The sequence below is a fragment of the Mustela nigripes genome, chromosome 2 (genome assembly GCF_022355385.1).
Source record: "Mustela nigripes isolate SB6536 chromosome 2, MUSNIG.SB6536, whole genome shotgun sequence".
Taxonomy (NCBI): domain Eukaryota; kingdom Metazoa; phylum Chordata; class Mammalia; order Carnivora; family Mustelidae; genus Mustela; species Mustela nigripes.
In genome coordinates, this window is record NC_081558.1 from 36,805,435 (window position 1) to 36,821,709 (window position 16,275).

The window sequence follows — 16,275 nt, forward strand, 5'->3', positions numbered from 1 at the left end:
GTGAACTTTGAGTGAGGTGAACCCCATGACTGCCCCCACTTACAGCCAAGAGAATGTTCCTGGGCTGTGAAGGTGTTACACGGAACAAGGTATACTCTCTTGAGTGGAGGAGACAGAGCTGAGAGACTGGGGAGACCAAAATGGATATAATTTGCAGAATAGAGTGCCAGAGAAAGGAGAGCTTCACAGAGAGAATCCTGAAGATATACAGAGTACTGATCATTGCATGCATGGAAAGATCCTGCCCAAGACTGGGGAAAAACTATCTAAGAAGATGAAAGGGAAGAGTGCCTGGTCCTCACACAGAGGTGGCTCCCACGGAAAAAACTCATAATTCATGGGGCATTGAATAGACCATTAGGAAGGTCTTGCCTCAGTAATGGGGAATAACTGGCTCTAGAGTGAGCACTACTCTAGGTCAGCCTAATAAATCATAAAACTAAGATTTGACAAAAGTCAAAATGCATCTAAGTAATTATATTTTATTCCAAAACAATATCAAGAATATTTACAGGAATATAAAAATAGGCAGTGCTCCCAAATTTAAATTAAACACTATGCAGCATTCATTCAAATATTATCAGGCATGCAAAGAGTAGGCAGGAAAACATGACCCATAATGAGGAGAAAAAAACGAATCAGTCAAAACCTACCAGAACTGACACAGATATTAGAATAAGTAGAGAAAGGCTTTGAAACAATTATAACTGTATCTCATATGTTCAAAAAATTAAGTAGCCACATGGAAGATAAAAATGATCCCAATCAAACTTCTAAAGATAAAAACTTAATATACTGGATGAGACCAATGGAAGATTAGATTGCAAAAGAAAAGATATAAGATTGAAGATAGAGCAATAGAGAGTATCCAAAATAAACATACACACAAAAATAACTAAATAAAAAGAAGAGAGCACCCCTGGGATGTGGGATAACTTCAGATTGTCCAGTATATGTGTAACTAGAGTTTGCAAAGGAGGCATGGGTGGGAATAGGAAAAAATATTTGAAGATGAAAAGGTGGAGATATTTCAAAAACTGATGAAAGTTATAAACTCACAGGCCCAAGATGCTCAAAAAATACCAATATCAAGAAACATGAAGAAAACTATACTGTAGCACCTCATAATTAAAAGGACTGATGAAAAGAAAATCTTAAAAGCAGGCAGAAATATCAAGTGTTCACACAAAACCAACAATATTGTGTGCACCTATAACGCATCAAAAAGTAAAATGTACGGCACTGACAGCATAAAGGCTGTTGGGGGAGAGAGAAATACACTATTGTAAAGTTTTTGCACTACACGTGAAATGGTATTATGCCACTTAAAGGTAGATGTAATAGGTTACAGATGTATACTCCAGAGGCACCTGGTTGGCTCAGTCACTTAAGCTTCAGACTCTTGATTTCAGCTTAGGTCATGATCTCAGTGTCGTGGGATAGAGCCCCATGTCAAGCTCTGCCCAGCGGGAGTCTGCTTGAGATTCTCTTTCCCTCTGCCTCTGTTCCTCCACCGGCACCACCCCCTCTAAAATAATAAATAAATAAATCTTAAAAAAAAGTGTATACTATAAACCCTAAAGCAACCATGGAAAGAATAAAACAAAGAGTTATGGCTAATATTCCAACAAAATAGGTAAAATGGAATCATACAATACACAATAAATCCAAAAGAAGACAGAGGAAAAAATAACAGATGAGACAAACATCAAATAAATAGGAAGATGACAGACCTAAACTTAACCATGTCAAAAATCATACTACATGTAAGTAGTATATATATAACCTGTTAAAATACAATGATTGCCAAAATGCATTAAAAAATCAAGATGCAGGGTGCTTGGGTGCCTCAGTGGGTTAAGCCTCTTTCTTCGACTCAGGTCATGATCTCAGGATCCTGGGATCGAGCCCCACATCGGGTGCTCTGCTCAGGGAGCCTGCTTCCCCCTCTCTCTCTCTCTGCCTGCTTCTCTGCCTACTTGTGTTCTCTCTCTCTGTCAAATAAATAAATAAAATCTTTTAAAAAAATCAAGATGCAATTAATGTTGTTTTCAAAACGTGTGCTTCAAATATATGGATACAAATAGTTCAGAAGGATGAGAAAAGATTTACCATGATAACAATGAATTGAAGAAACTTGAAGTGATTACATTACTATCAAACAAAGCAGACTTCAGAAAAAAGAATATTACCAGGATAAAGAGGTTCATTTTACAGTGATAATCAAGAGGACACAGCAATTCTAAACACTTATGCCCTAATAACAGAGCTTTGAAATGCATGAAACAAAACTAATATTTTAATTAGGTCAACTTGCAAAAATAAATAGAAACATTCACAGTAAGAGCTGGAGATTTCAGTATCCCTCTGTCGATACTTGATACAAGAAGCAGACAGACAATCAGCAAAATATAGTAGACTTGAACGATACTATCAACCAAGTCTACTTAATTAAAACTATAGTATATTCTGGGTCATGAAACTAGTCTCAATAAATTAAATAGGATTTAATTCATTCAAAGTGTGTTCTCTGACTATAGTGGGATTAAATTGGAAATAAATTAAAAAATGGCTAAGATAGGGGCTCTGGGGTAGCTCAGTCCATTAAGTGTCTAACTTTGGGTCAGGCTATGCTCTTAGGGTCCTGGGATAGAGTCCCATGTCCAGTGAGGGTCTCTGCTCAGCGGGGACTCTGCTTCTCCTTCTCCCTCTCCCGTTTCTGCTCTCTCTCTCGTTCTAAGAAATAAATAAAATCTTAAAAAATAATGGCTAAGATATTTCCAAAATTGATGAAAACTATAAAACCACAAGTCTGAGATGCTCAATAAACACCCATCATAAGAACCATAAAGAAAGCTATACCAATGCCCCTCATAATCAAAAGCAGTGATAAAATTCACAGAACATTCCACACAGTGACAGCAGAATACACATTCTTCCCAAGTGTACATGGATCATTTACCAAGATGGAACATATTCTGGGCCATAAAACAAGCCTCAATAAATTTAGAAGGATTTAATTCCTACAAAGTGTGTTCCTTGACCACAGTGGTATCATATTAGAAATAAATAACAGAAAGATCTCTAAAAAAAAAAAAAATCCCCAAATATCTGGAAACCAAACATGCATTCTTCTAAATAACAAGAGGCCATTGAAGATATTCAAAAGAGGAATTTTGAAATCTTTTGAAGTAAATAAAAATGAAAACACAACATGTGAGAATTTGTGGGATACTACTAAATCCGTTCTCAGGGGGAAATTTTATCTACTAAATGCCTGTATTAGAAAAGAACATCTCTAAACAGTGATCTCAGTTTCTATCTCAAGGAACTAGAATAAGAAGAACAAATGAAGCCCAAAGAAAAAGGAAGAAAAGAAATAATAAAGATAAAAGATAAAGATAATAAAGATCATAGCAGAAGTCAATGAAACAGAAACCAGAAAAACAACAGAGAAAATCACTCAAACCAAAAGCCGGTTCTTTGAGAAGCTCAAAAGTGATAAACTTTAAGCCAGACTAATTAGAAAAAAAAAAAAAGAGAGAGAGAGAAAGGCACCATTATTAATATCAGGATAAAAGAGGTAACAGCACTGTAGACCACATGTTAAGAGGGAGATAAGGAAATATTTTGAACAATTATGTCTACAAACTTGACAACTAATTAAAAAAATAGGCAGACTAATAAAGATAGGCTAAAACTATATTAGCAGATGTCATGAATATCTACAAAGAAAATCCGATGGAATCTACAAAAAAGCTACCAAAATTGATGAGTTTAGGAAGGTTGCAGGATTCACGAAAGGTACAAAAACAAACTGTATTTTTATATACTAGTAATGAACACTCAGAAATTGAAATAGAAAGATACCATTCACAATTACATCAAATAATATGGAAGATTTAGGGTCAAATCTGACAAAAGTACTGTAGGCTGAAAACTATAAACACTCCTTAGAGAAATTAAAGATGACTGAAATAAATGGAGTTTATATTCTGTGTCCTGGGTCTGTCCATATTGCTAAGTTGTCAGTTCTTTCCACATTGATCTATAGATTCAGTGCAATCCTAATGAAAGTCTCAGCAGGTGTTTTTTTGGTTTTTGTTTTGTTTCATTCTTTTTTTTTGAAATTGACAGATTGATTCTAACATTTATATGGAAATGAAAAAAAATAGAATAAACAAAACAATGCTGAAAAAGAACAATCTAGAGTCTGTTCTGATGTCAAGACATTCTAAAGCTATAATAGTCAAAACAGTATGTTATTGGCAAAAAGGCTAACAAATAGATCAATGAAACAAAATACAAAATAGTCTAGAAATAAACTCATGCATAAAAATAAACTGATTTTTGAAGACCACTTTGAAAAACATTTTGGCAGTACCTTAAAAAATTAAGCATATCTACTTATATGACCTAGCCATTTTGCTCCATTTACCCAAGAAAAAAGAAAGTATGTGTTTATACAATGACTTGTACATGAATGTTCGTTGTATTTTTACTTGTAATAGTCCCCAAACTGGTATGACCCAAATGCCCATCAACAGGTGAGTGGATCATTTTGCAACATATATATGTATTGAATCATTCTGCTGTACTCCTTACATTTACAGGGTGTTATATGTCAATGATATCTTAGTAAAGCTAGGAAAAAATGGGGGGAAAAACCCCACAGGAGAATTGAAAAACAATTTAAGGTACCTCCATACAATGGAATACTTGAACAGTAAAAAGGAATGGGCCACTGATACATGCAACAGCATAGATGAATCTCAAAATAATTATGCTTATCAAAAGAAGACATAAAGATGGGGCACCTGGGTGGCTCAGTTGGTTAAATGTCTGCCTTTTTGGCTCAGGTCATGATCTCGGGTCCCGGGATGGAGACCCACATTGGGCTCCCTGCTCAGTGGGGAGTCTGCTTCTCCCTCTCATTCTACCCTTCCCCCTACTCTTGTTCTCTCTCTAATAAATAAATAAAATCTTTCAAAAAAATAAAACAAAAACATTATCTACTGCAGGATTCTGTCTGTACATGACTCTAGAAAATGTAAACTGCTCCATTGAGAGAAAATGCAGATGTACAGTTGCTGGGTATATGCACTTTCTTGATTTTGGCGATCATTTCATGGCTACTATACATGTTAAAACTTACAAAACTGCATACTTTAAACATGTACAGCCAATTATTTCTCAATACAGCTGTTTTAAAAAATGCAACAAAAACCATGCCCAGTCTGAGTCTTCAATCGATTAAAGCTCTGTCTGTGTGTGTTCAGGGAGCCACCCTTAACATTTTGGGACCTATGGGAAATGTACCAATGTAGGTTCCTTAACCCATATATAGTCTGCCCACATTGTCTTTCTAGGCCAGGCATCCTGGGCACCCCTCAGATTTAGGGTGATGTATCTGGACAGAAGGGGTTCCCACCTTCTGGGGTCTGGAAGGCCCTGGAAATGGGCATGGCCTCTGAGATCCCGGACACTGAAACTATAACCTAGAATGGAGAAGTTCTCTCCAGATGAACATCTCTAGGTTCACAGGCTCCCTGCCTTGGCTCAGGGTGTGGTTTGAGAGCACGGAGTAGAAGCCTTGAAGGCAAGGATAGTCTGCAAGGGGGTAAGGTCAAAATTGAGAAGGCTTTAGAGCAATGTGATATCCGGGCATGGGATCATTTATCTAGCAATTCGTGTTCACTGCACTTTACAAAAGCAATGTATCCTCCAAAGATTGGATACAAATAAAAAAACAATATAGCAAAAAACCGGCCTGTCACCACAGATTACTGAGACACTGCTTTATTTTATTTTTATTATTATTTTTAAAGATTTTATTTATGTATTTGACAGAGATCACAAGTAGGCAGAGAGGCAGGTAGGGGGTGGGAGCAGGAAGAAGGCTCCCCACCGAGCAGAGAGTCCCACGCAGAGAGCTCATGCGGGGCTTTATCCCAGGACCCTGGGATCCTGACCTAAGCCAAAGGCAGAGGCTCAACCCACTGAGCCACCCAGGTGCCCCTGAAACACTGGCTTTAAAACATGTGGCTCTGAGCAGAGGCCCCTAAGTAAGATTGGTTTGGAATTATGGGAGAGATAGGAGAAACTCTGTGAAACAAGATTTCCAGAATGACTTTTTTGAGATTTCAATCATTCTGACTGCTCCATCTTTGCGTCTTTCTGGAATATTCTGTGTGGAGTATGAGCTGCCTTTAAGGCCATGGTAGTTGTCTGTGAGTGTGAGTCCCTTGCAGGTGGCTGTCTTTCTTAGAATTTGAGAAGAGCTGCCTTTTGTTTAAAATTTTTATATTTTTTTAACAGCCGTGGAAAAGACTGTGGCCCTTTTTCTTTGGACAGGAAAATCTAGGCAATACCATTTGTTCTCCCTACTCCAGTCCGTCTGGGCTCATTCACTGAATGTAACAATTGGGGCATCTTACCTTGTGCACACAGGACTTGGCGTTCAGGAAAAACAGCTCCACGGTGGTTTTATCCTTTAAAAACGATATGCTTTCAATGTAAAACCTGAAAAATAGTACAGAAATTGTTTTTTTTTAAGATATCTTTCCCTCCCTCAGCATGATGTCATGTCTTCATTTAGCGTCCCCAAAAGCAGAGAGGATTTTGAGGAACTAGGAAACAATTGTGCTTTTTTTTTTTCCTTTTAAAAGAAGTCTGTAGGGACGCCTGGGTGGCTCAGTTGGTTAAGCAGCTGCCTTCGGCTCAGGTCATGATCCCAGCGTCCTGGGATCGAGTCCCACATCGGGCTCCTTGCTCCGCAGGGAGCCTGCTTCTCCCTCTGCCTCTGCCTGCCATTCTGTCTGCCTGTGCTCACTCTCTCCCCCCCTCTCTCTCTGATAAATAAATAAAATAAAATAAAAAAGAAGATTTATTAAAAAAAAATAAAAGAAGTCTGTAACACATACGTATGTCTACGTGTATGTACAAATATTCACGGATATGAATGTAGGCATACATGCAGTTAAAATCTCTTAACAGAAAGTTTTTGTGTGTTGGACGGTGAACTCAAGAGAAATCCGAAATGGAATCCAGCTACAAACCCAGCTTTATCTGTGTTGATCATTCTTGGACATGTGTTCTGGGAGCTCGTAATACCTCAGCTTCAAAACACAGCCCAGGTGAGCTTTGAGGGCTGAAAGTAGAAGTCGACTGAGTGAGAAGTACATAATGGAATGCTGACGTCCTCCCTGGGTCTCAGACTTGAGCGGTGAGGGCCCCACGCCCACCTTGCCAGGCACCCACCAGCCAAATTTCAATCACACCCCACTTCTTTCTTGTCAGCCTTCCAGGCCAGGGTTTTCACTCAGCAGGAAGCCAAAGCACTTAACCTTGGACTTTTTTTCATGCAAATGAAGAGTATTCTAGGCCTCTCCCCACCCCCTTCCCTGGGCTTTAGTAGCTTCGACAGCCCCCTATAAGGAGGGGAGGGGAGTCCTTCACTGTTCTGGCCTGTTCTCAAAATATCCTAATGATGAGGCTGGCCAGGGAACGAGAAGCCCTGGGTGGCTGAGCAGCCTAGAGGAGGCGCAGAAGTTTTTCTCAAGTTTGGAGCTTTGCTTGATGAATAATGCATGAAGAGACCTAACACCCCAAGACAGCTCACAGGTCGGCTCCTGGACGAGAAACGGACGTGGCTCGGGAGCCTGGTGTTAGTTAGCTGCACACCATCATGAAAGTTCTTTGGCATCTGTCCTCCATCCCCTGCCCCCTCAATGAGGACAGGATGTTGGATAAATAAATGAAACTGAAAAGGACCGTGGATGATTTTATCACGGTGATGGCAAAATCATTGGAAAAATTCCACCTCTAATGTTGAATCATCAAGGGGAGTTCCAAAGAGAGAATAAATCCTTTATATTTTCCCCTACAAGGGTTTATCTCATAAGTGAGGTTAAGGAAGACTGACGACGGCTAGTCTGTGAGGAAGGAAAGTGGAGGACTCAGACACGGAGGAGAACGTGGGGTTGGGGGAAACAGGCTTTGGAACTGGAAAGGTCCAGATAGGGACTCCCTCCTCTAACCATTTATTAGCTGTATGGCCTTATGGGTATGATCATCAGTTTCTTTGTGTCTCTTCTAAAATGGCTGTCATGGTTGCACTCATGTCATGGTTTGGGGGGTCTTGGAAGGATTAAACTAAGTAATATATGGATTAAACTAAGTAAATATTAACAATTGTTAATAAAAACCTATTCTCTGGAATTAAATGCTGTGTGGCGGCGGGGTGGGGACCATGACTTGGCTTTGAGTGTAAGATCCCAGACCTCCAGCGGCCTTGGCAGCATTACTCAGGGGTGCCCCGGGCTTTTGGCCCTTGGGGCAGTGACTCGCTTGCTTCTGTGCGCTCAGCTCCCGCTGCGGACTTGCCCTTCCTTTTTTTTTTTTTTTTTAATTAATTAATTTATTTTTCCATATATTTATTTTCAGAAAAACAGTATTCATTATTTTTTCATCACACCCAGTGCTCCATGCAATCCGTGCCCTCTATAATACCCACCACCTGGTACCGCAACCCGCCACTTCAAACCCCTCAGATTGTTTTTCAGAGTCCATAGTCTCTCATGATTCACCTCCCCTTCCAATTTACCCCAACTTCCTTTTCCTCTCTAACACCCCTTGTCCTCCATGATATTTGTTATGCTCCACAAATAAGTGAAACCATATGATAACTGACTCTCTCTGCTTGACTTATTTCACTCAGCATAATCTCTTCCAATCCCGTCCATGTTGCTACAAAAGTTGGGTATTCATCCTTTCTAATGGAGGCATAATACTCCATAGTGTATATGGACCACATCTTCCTTATCCATTTGTCCGTTGAAGGGCATCTTGGCCACGGTCGCCAAACTATGGAAAGAACCAAGATGTCCTTCAACGGACTTGCCCTTCTTTCCTTGACTGGTGGCTTCTGCTTCCTGCCTCCCTCTGCCTTCACTGTTTCTCTGTCACTCCCTCTGAGGGATCACAGGGGCTTGGTTGGTCCACTGCTTATCCCACATAAGGAGCCTCTCTGGGGTTGAGCGCTCTTCCTTCCGGGCCAGGCAACTCAATGGCTGCATCCTGAAGGGACTTCCGGTTCAACTAGGTAGTGATGGTGCCAGTTGCTTTCTCTCTTTGCTTCTACAAGTACTTTATCCCTGTCAGCTGAGGTAATGGGAGCTTCCTGAAAGGGGCAGCTGCAGTGGGCCAGCTACAATCTCCTGAGCTCTTGCTTATGGCTAGCCAGGCGCTAAGCGCCTTTCATGTTTTGTCTCATTTCATTCTCAACAATCATTTCACTTAATCTTCAGTACAACCAGACGCCACAGGTAGCAAATTATGAGCCCATTTTACAGATGGGGAAACAGAAATGGAAATGTCAAGTCATCTTCTCTAAGCCCTACAGGTAGGAAGTGGTGGAGACATGATTCGAACTAAGGCCTCTCAGACTTCAAAGTTCATGTTCCAAACCCACGTGATATAATATTTTCGTACAATAACAATCACAATGAAAAGTAACACACACACAATGCCATGGGGCCCGAAGGAGGGTTGCAATTAGCTCGGCTTACGAATCAAGAGGGAGAAGGTTGCCAAGCTTGAAATCCGTAGCCCTAAGTGTCACAGGGCACGAAACGTCCCTTTGGACAACTGAGCCGAGTCTTAAAGAATGCATGAGTTCACCAGGTAGGGAGAGTTCACCATTCTAGGGAGAGGACATATCAGCCAAACCAGTCCTCTTGCTAATCTTCAGGAATTCAAGAGACCACATGCAGGGGGCTGGGTGGCTCAGCCCTAAATCAGCTTGTGGCTTGCCCAACTCTGAACATATAGCTTTGTACCAGAAACTGGGTTCACCTTGTTTCTGAAGCCCAAGTCCCTGACTATACCTTCGTTCCAGTAAACAAGCCCCTATCTTGTTTCCCACCACTTTCTGGCAACCTGCCCTGCTGCCTTCTACCTTTCCTCTTCGGCATCTGATTACCTGCTCTCTCAATCCAGAATCCTATCTCTCCCTCAAGGGGGCCATTGTAATGGCTTCATATTTATGGAGCGTATAAAAAGTGAGTGTCATCCTTTGGGAGAACAGCTCCCCAGGCACACCTATCAACATGTATCATGAAGTGAAAACAAAATCTAGGGCTTCTTAATGAAATAAAATGAACTCTCCCAGACTTGTAAAATAAAGACCTTTTGTTCCAGCCCCTTTTTGGCAAAAGGATACTGTTTCCTTTCTGCATGCTTACTGTGAGTGATTTTCACCAAGATTTTGTGAAGCTGAAGCCCCTGGTTCAATTTCCAGCCCTGAAAGGAGCTCAGGCTTTCTGACTAGGCATATGTTTCAGAGACAAACCTCAGAAAGCTTAATAAGTACAATTTCTTGAGAAGAGAGTTTGCTTGGAGAGGTTTTGTCTCTAGTTTATGTGCTTCCCCAGCTATCTTTGTTCCTTCCTGATGGGACAGGTGTTCACCTAACCACTTAGCAAGGATAACAGAACATCACACTTCAGTGATGTGACAGAGATGGCTTGGGGAAGGGCAGGCCTGTTGGCCTGATGACAACACAGGTTTTGTTAAAAAGCGTTAGAACACGGGAGTTGTTTGGAAAGGATCATTCTTCAATAGTCACTTACGTGTAGGTGGCCAGTATTTTCTTCTTGGGCCATTTATTCATGGTGACGAAAAGTCAACACCATGGAGTTGGGGAGAGAGCCCCATCCTGGGACCTTGAGCTGGCTGTGCAGCTGCTCAGTGCTCCCCTGCTTTACCTGCCCCACACCCCAGAGCCATGAGATGTTTTAAATGTGCTCAACAGAGTGGATGGCATGTCACTCAGTAGCCAATGGGTGGTGGGCATTATTACTAGATTCTTCTTCGTCTGTGGATGGGACCATAATGATAGGCACTGGCTAAGCTGAGAAGCTTTTTAAAACTTTAGCATGTGTCCTTCCTAAGCTCTTTCTCTCAAGGACACCAAATGCTCCCCAGGTGTCCATTTTTTTTTTTTTTTAAATTTAAGGTTTTATTTATTTATTTGACAGAGAGAGATCACAAGTAGGCAGAAAGGCGGGCAGAGAGAGAGCGCGGGGTGGGAAGCAGGCTCCCTGCTGAGCAGAGAGCCCGAAGCAGGGCTTATTCCCAGGACTCTGAGATCATGACCTGAGCAAAAGGCAGAGGCTTAACTCACTGAGCTACCCATGTGCCCCCTAAGGTGTCTATTTTGACCCAGAACGGGAAAATGTTGTGAAACAAAAATCCTTCTGACCATTTACGACTTGTTCTCCACAACTAAGCCTATTTCATTTTCCAGGGCGATCCTTATGTCTCAGTGATATCGTTAAAGACAGCGAATCGGGCAAGAATTGCTCAATGACCTTGCATTCTGAACAATGCTGGGCTTGTGAGTGGCGTCCGGTGAGGGCCTCCTTCTGGGTTTCGGTCAGTCATTGTAGGTAATTTCTGGCACTCAGCGCAGCCGCAGGTCCAAGGAGATTTCTATCAGATCCCAGTCCACATTTGGAGCAGGGAGATCTCTGCTTATTGCTTGTAATGACCCTGCCACACCACCGTCTCACTTTATAATGCGTGCTGAAGACAGCAGTGTAATTGAAGAATACTGTACTTTCTCCAAGCCATTATGCAGGGCTCGTGGGAGTCCCAAATGCTCCTTTCATCTCTGAGAGGGGTGACGTCTGAGAGAATTCCCCAAGGAAAGCACTATTTGCTTCCACAGTGTGCTCCCCTGCCAAAAGACATTCCCTCACTTCTGAATTTCCAGGCATCTCTAGGAGAACCAGCGAGGGCCCTCCAGATTAGCCTGTAGGAACCTGCCCTTTTGCTCACGGCTGCGGTGTGGCTCTTTCTGAGCTCCCCAGGGATGGGCTAGAAGCCCAGGAGGGGTAAGGGCCTTGCTGTGACCTGTCCGAAAGGGTTCTAAAGAAGTCTTCTGCCCCAGGCAACCCATAAGAATCTAAGTGTGCTTCTTCCCTTCCAAACTGCAAAACAGCCAGTTCCCATTCTCCCTGAGCAAAGGAGGGACACAGGCTTGGAGAAGAGGGCAAGAAGGGAGGCAGGAAAGGGAAGATGGGGCGTGGGGCGGATGGCTGGGCACCGTGAATGACAAAGACAAACGATGAGATCTTCCACCGAGGGCAACCGTGAATGGGTCTGACCTAAGCCAGACAGTCCCAAACCTCCCACATTTGAAGACCATATATCATGTTATGGATTTTTTTTTTTTTTTACCCATTCCATATGTGATTAAGGTAGTCTCTTAATTTATATCTTAATAATCGTTAACATTTACTAAGGTCTACATTATATGTTCGTATAGGTTTAATCCTCCAACAAGGTGCATTTTACACATGAGGAAAATAAGCCACAGGGGGCAGTAAAGAGCAGAGCTGGGATTTGAACCCAGGAGAGAAGCTAAAGCACCAGTTCCCAGTGGACAGAGTAGGGGTGCACTGGGCAGTGTGAGAGGCATTTTTGGATCACCTTGAATCACCTTGACTTGGAGGGCGTCCTGGCATCTGGGTAGCCAATGCCCAGGACGCTGAGACCATCCCACATCCCTGCGACGAATCACCTGCCCTGCACTAAAGGCCAAGCTTTAACTTCTGCACGCTTCAGCTTTTTGCACTCGTTACATTATTCATTCTTTCCTTCTGCCCTTTTGATGTCACCCCGAGGACAGATTACAGAGGAGAGTGAGCCGATTCCCACAAATAATGTTTGATATCAGAAAGCACACTAAGAAATAGAATCCTGTAAAACTGGAATCAGGATCAAGCTTCAAGTTTTGAAGGGTTCTGTGTCTTTCTGGATCTCTCGTATGAGTCAGGATGTCGGATCCTTATGGATGGTGGCCTCTGACCAAGTGCCTGGAAGGTCAAGAATTGGTGACGCCACTTAGGAGGTCACAGTCAATATTAAGGCAGCCAACAGTTACCTTCTCTAGGTTCCAGGATATTGCCCACTTCGATGTGACTGTGGTGGGTAGCCCAGAGCTCCGGCTGACCTCACACATCTGCCTCAAAGAGCCTCTGCTGGGTCCACAGTAGGAGGAATTAGTTATTCCTCTGGGCTTTTGATCACATTCCTCCTTGAAGAGATAAAGTTTCCTGTCCTCTGCTTATTCTAAGTTATCTGCTCTTTGATAGCTTTCAAATAACTCGCAGCTAGCCCCTCACAAACATTCTAACTTCTCTTCCTTTTATCAATCCTAACGCTTGCGTTGAAAAAAAATGTCTAAGTAATGAGTTCATTGTAGGAAAAAAAATGGAGAGAGATAAGCAAAAAGACAAAAACAAATCATTCTCATAATCATTCTACCCAGAAATTAACTGCTGTTTGCATTTAAAAAAAATGCTTAAGTAATGTGTTCATCGTAGGAAAAAATATATCGAGATTAACAAAAAGGCAAAAACAATCATTCCTAGAATCATTCAACTCAGAGATTAACTACTGTAAGCATTTTTGACTTTCTCCCTACTCATGTATTTCACGGAAGTGTAATCATGTCACATGTTTTGTGGTTTGCTTGACTATATTGGGGGCATTTTTCCATATTAACAAATCTCTTTTTTCACCAAAGTTTTTGTTTGATTGTTTTTGCCTGTTGTGTTGTACTCCATATATTTGGTTTTCTTAAAAAAAGAAAAAAAGTCCAGTGGAATGATGGGGACCTACAGGTTATAGTCATGATGCCTCCTTCAGTTTAACTCTTTTTAAAGGCTGAGTGTTCCAGAACCAGGCCACCAGGTGCTGAGAGAACTTTCGAAGTTTTTCTAAGGCTCCATGTTTGCAACAGCTTTGGCAGAAAAAAGGCAGCAGTTTCCCCTCCCCTCCCCCATATTTGTACTAGAACTCTCCAAGTCATGCAGGGAGTTCTCAGCCCTGAGTGTCATATGCCTTAGGGGTACATCTGAGTAGTCCCTAGGACACAGCAGAGGGGACTTGAGCAGGAGGAGGAAAACCGGCAGGAGAGGGAAGACCAGAAGGGGAGTGGTGGGAGGTGGTGTTGGGGGAGCAGCAAAGACTCAGAAGAAGGGAGTAAAAGACTCCAAGACGTGGCTTGGTGTGGAGCAGGGTGGTACCAGCCTGAGCCACCTCCGCCTGCCCTCCCCTGTCTCCCCTGAGGGAATGGGAGCTTTTCCAGTGAGGTCACACCAAGGCCCTGCTCTCTGATTTAAATGCTTGCATGCTTTCTAGCTATCAAGCTTTTCCAATGTTCACATCTGGGCTGCATTACCGAGGAGGCCCCTGTGTTTGCAGAAGATAATTTACAGCAGCAAATAACAACCCCCCTGCCTGGAGAAGTCCCCCAGCAACCTGGGGGAGTTTGGACTCACATGGAAATGGAGAATTGGTTAAATGAAATATGGTGCATAAATAAATTATGAGGCGTCTATATACCCAGGTGTCACATGCGTGTTTAGCACATATCATTGAGCTTTTGTAACCAAAGAGAAGACAAAGGTTTAATCCAGAAGTTCATCAAGGGAACGCTGAATGCCCTTCACCTTCAGTGTTTTCTTTCTTCCACGCAGAAGCAGCCTGTGTTTCTGAGCTGCTTCCTGGGCCCTGGAGGGAATTAACCAAGAGAAAGTTGCCCCCCTTCTCCAATCCCAGATCTGCAGGACCCCAGTGTTTAGCTCAGGACTCAGTGAGACAATGCACATCAAATATTTAGCCCAGTGCCTGCCACCGGGTTAATACTACATCTCCATAGAGAGAGAACTACTTGAGAGCAAAACTGTGTTTTTTTTTCTTTTCCACAAACACTACAGTTTTTTGAAAAATTGTATTTTCTTATATTTTTATAGCATTTTGTAAACTCACTTCCTATCCCGATGTCTCTTTTAGTTGTCACAACCAACTTAAACAAGACCACACATCTACTCCATCTCTAGTGCACCGGGTCAGACGTTGGGCCAGGAATGTGGGGGATCTGGGGCTTGGAGGGATATGATTGTCTAGTTTAAAGATTCCTAGGATAATTCAGATATGCACCTCCTCTCTCTGTGGGGAATCACTGAAATGCAATGTACTTAAAAAAAAAAAAACCCACTAATCTCTTTTATTAAAGTGACCAATTATTCATTGTAAGAACGCCATAATTTCCAGAACCTTATCTTCAACCTTGGCTTTTGAATATTTCTGTTTGCAATGACAATAACCACGAGGCACATCCTTATAATGTGCTACCTCTGTCAGGAATCCTTTGTCGTTGTGCTTACACTGCTTTGTGATTGCACCTCCGTGACTGCTTCCAGTTACAGAATGAGTAAGTCACAGGGATGAAAGGTATAGCAGAGGCATACAGCCAATGGTAGAGTAATGGGTGGTGATAGAGGGTAGCGATATTTGTGGTGAGCCCCGGATACAGTATAGACTTCTCAAATCACTATGTTGTACACTTATGTGTACAACATTATGTACCATTATGTGTCAATTACACTTCCACTGAAAAGAAGAATAAAAAGGGAGGGCTGGTGTATTTCTGAAGAGGGTTGGTATATTTCTGGAGGCTCCTGGAGGGACCAGTATCCAAACAGAGTCAAAAATCTGTCTTGGGTTCCCTTCTTCAATGACTAAAAGTATAGCTGACAGAGGCAACTTCCGAGGGTCAGTGATGTTATCTATGGGGATGTCGGTCTCACCAATGGTTCTGTTCTCTCAAAAGAAGAGGGTAGAGGTCCTCTGAGAGGGACCAGACTTCACAGGGCGCCTCTGACCAGGCCCTCCGAAGAACGACATTCCACTGCATGACCTCCATCAGCTCACTTAATTCTCTGTGGCTTTTGCTTTATCATCTCTTTAATTAAGTTGGAGTAACAACAAGCACTTAATTGGAATAATAACAAAGACTATTATGATCTCACTATACTGTTGGGAGGAAAAATTAAGTGAATTATTAAGAACTCGATAAGGGTTCTGAACACGCAAGAAGTTAAGGGAAAGTCACGCCATGCGATTACGGGCCACTCTCGAGAGATAAGGCTCAAGTAAGTGCTGAAACTCACGGAAACAAGCAGCAGGCTGCTTGGGCATCTCAGGAACCTGCTTCCAGAAGATAGGGCTGCCATAAGGAATGACTGAATAGAAGGGAGACGGAGTTTTCTCCCCTGGTGTTTTGAGACCAAAACTAGACCGCACATCAGCTGTCGGAGGAGTTCACAATCGGATGACTAAATAAATGGTATTGTTAAATTCTCCAAAGACTGAGGGTCTTGCTGACTACTTATGCCACATAAGTAACACGTGTGTGCAAAG

General features: G+C 42.2%; 1 protein-coding gene across 4 annotated transcripts in view; it reads right to left on the bottom strand.

The window, feature by feature from the left end:
• Positions 1 to 16,275, bottom strand: part of FRMD4B (FERM domain containing 4B) — a 324,080-nt gene that overhangs the window by 91,525 nt on the left and 216,280 nt on the right. For all 4 annotated transcript variants that reach the window (XM_059390138.1, XM_059390139.1, XM_059390137.1 and 1 more), the window contains one exon: positions 6,438 to 6,522. In XM_059390138.1, the coding sequence (XP_059246121.1) occupies positions 6,438 to 6,522 (85 nt within the window). The remainder of the gene's footprint in view (positions 1 to 6,437; positions 6,523 to 16,275) is intronic.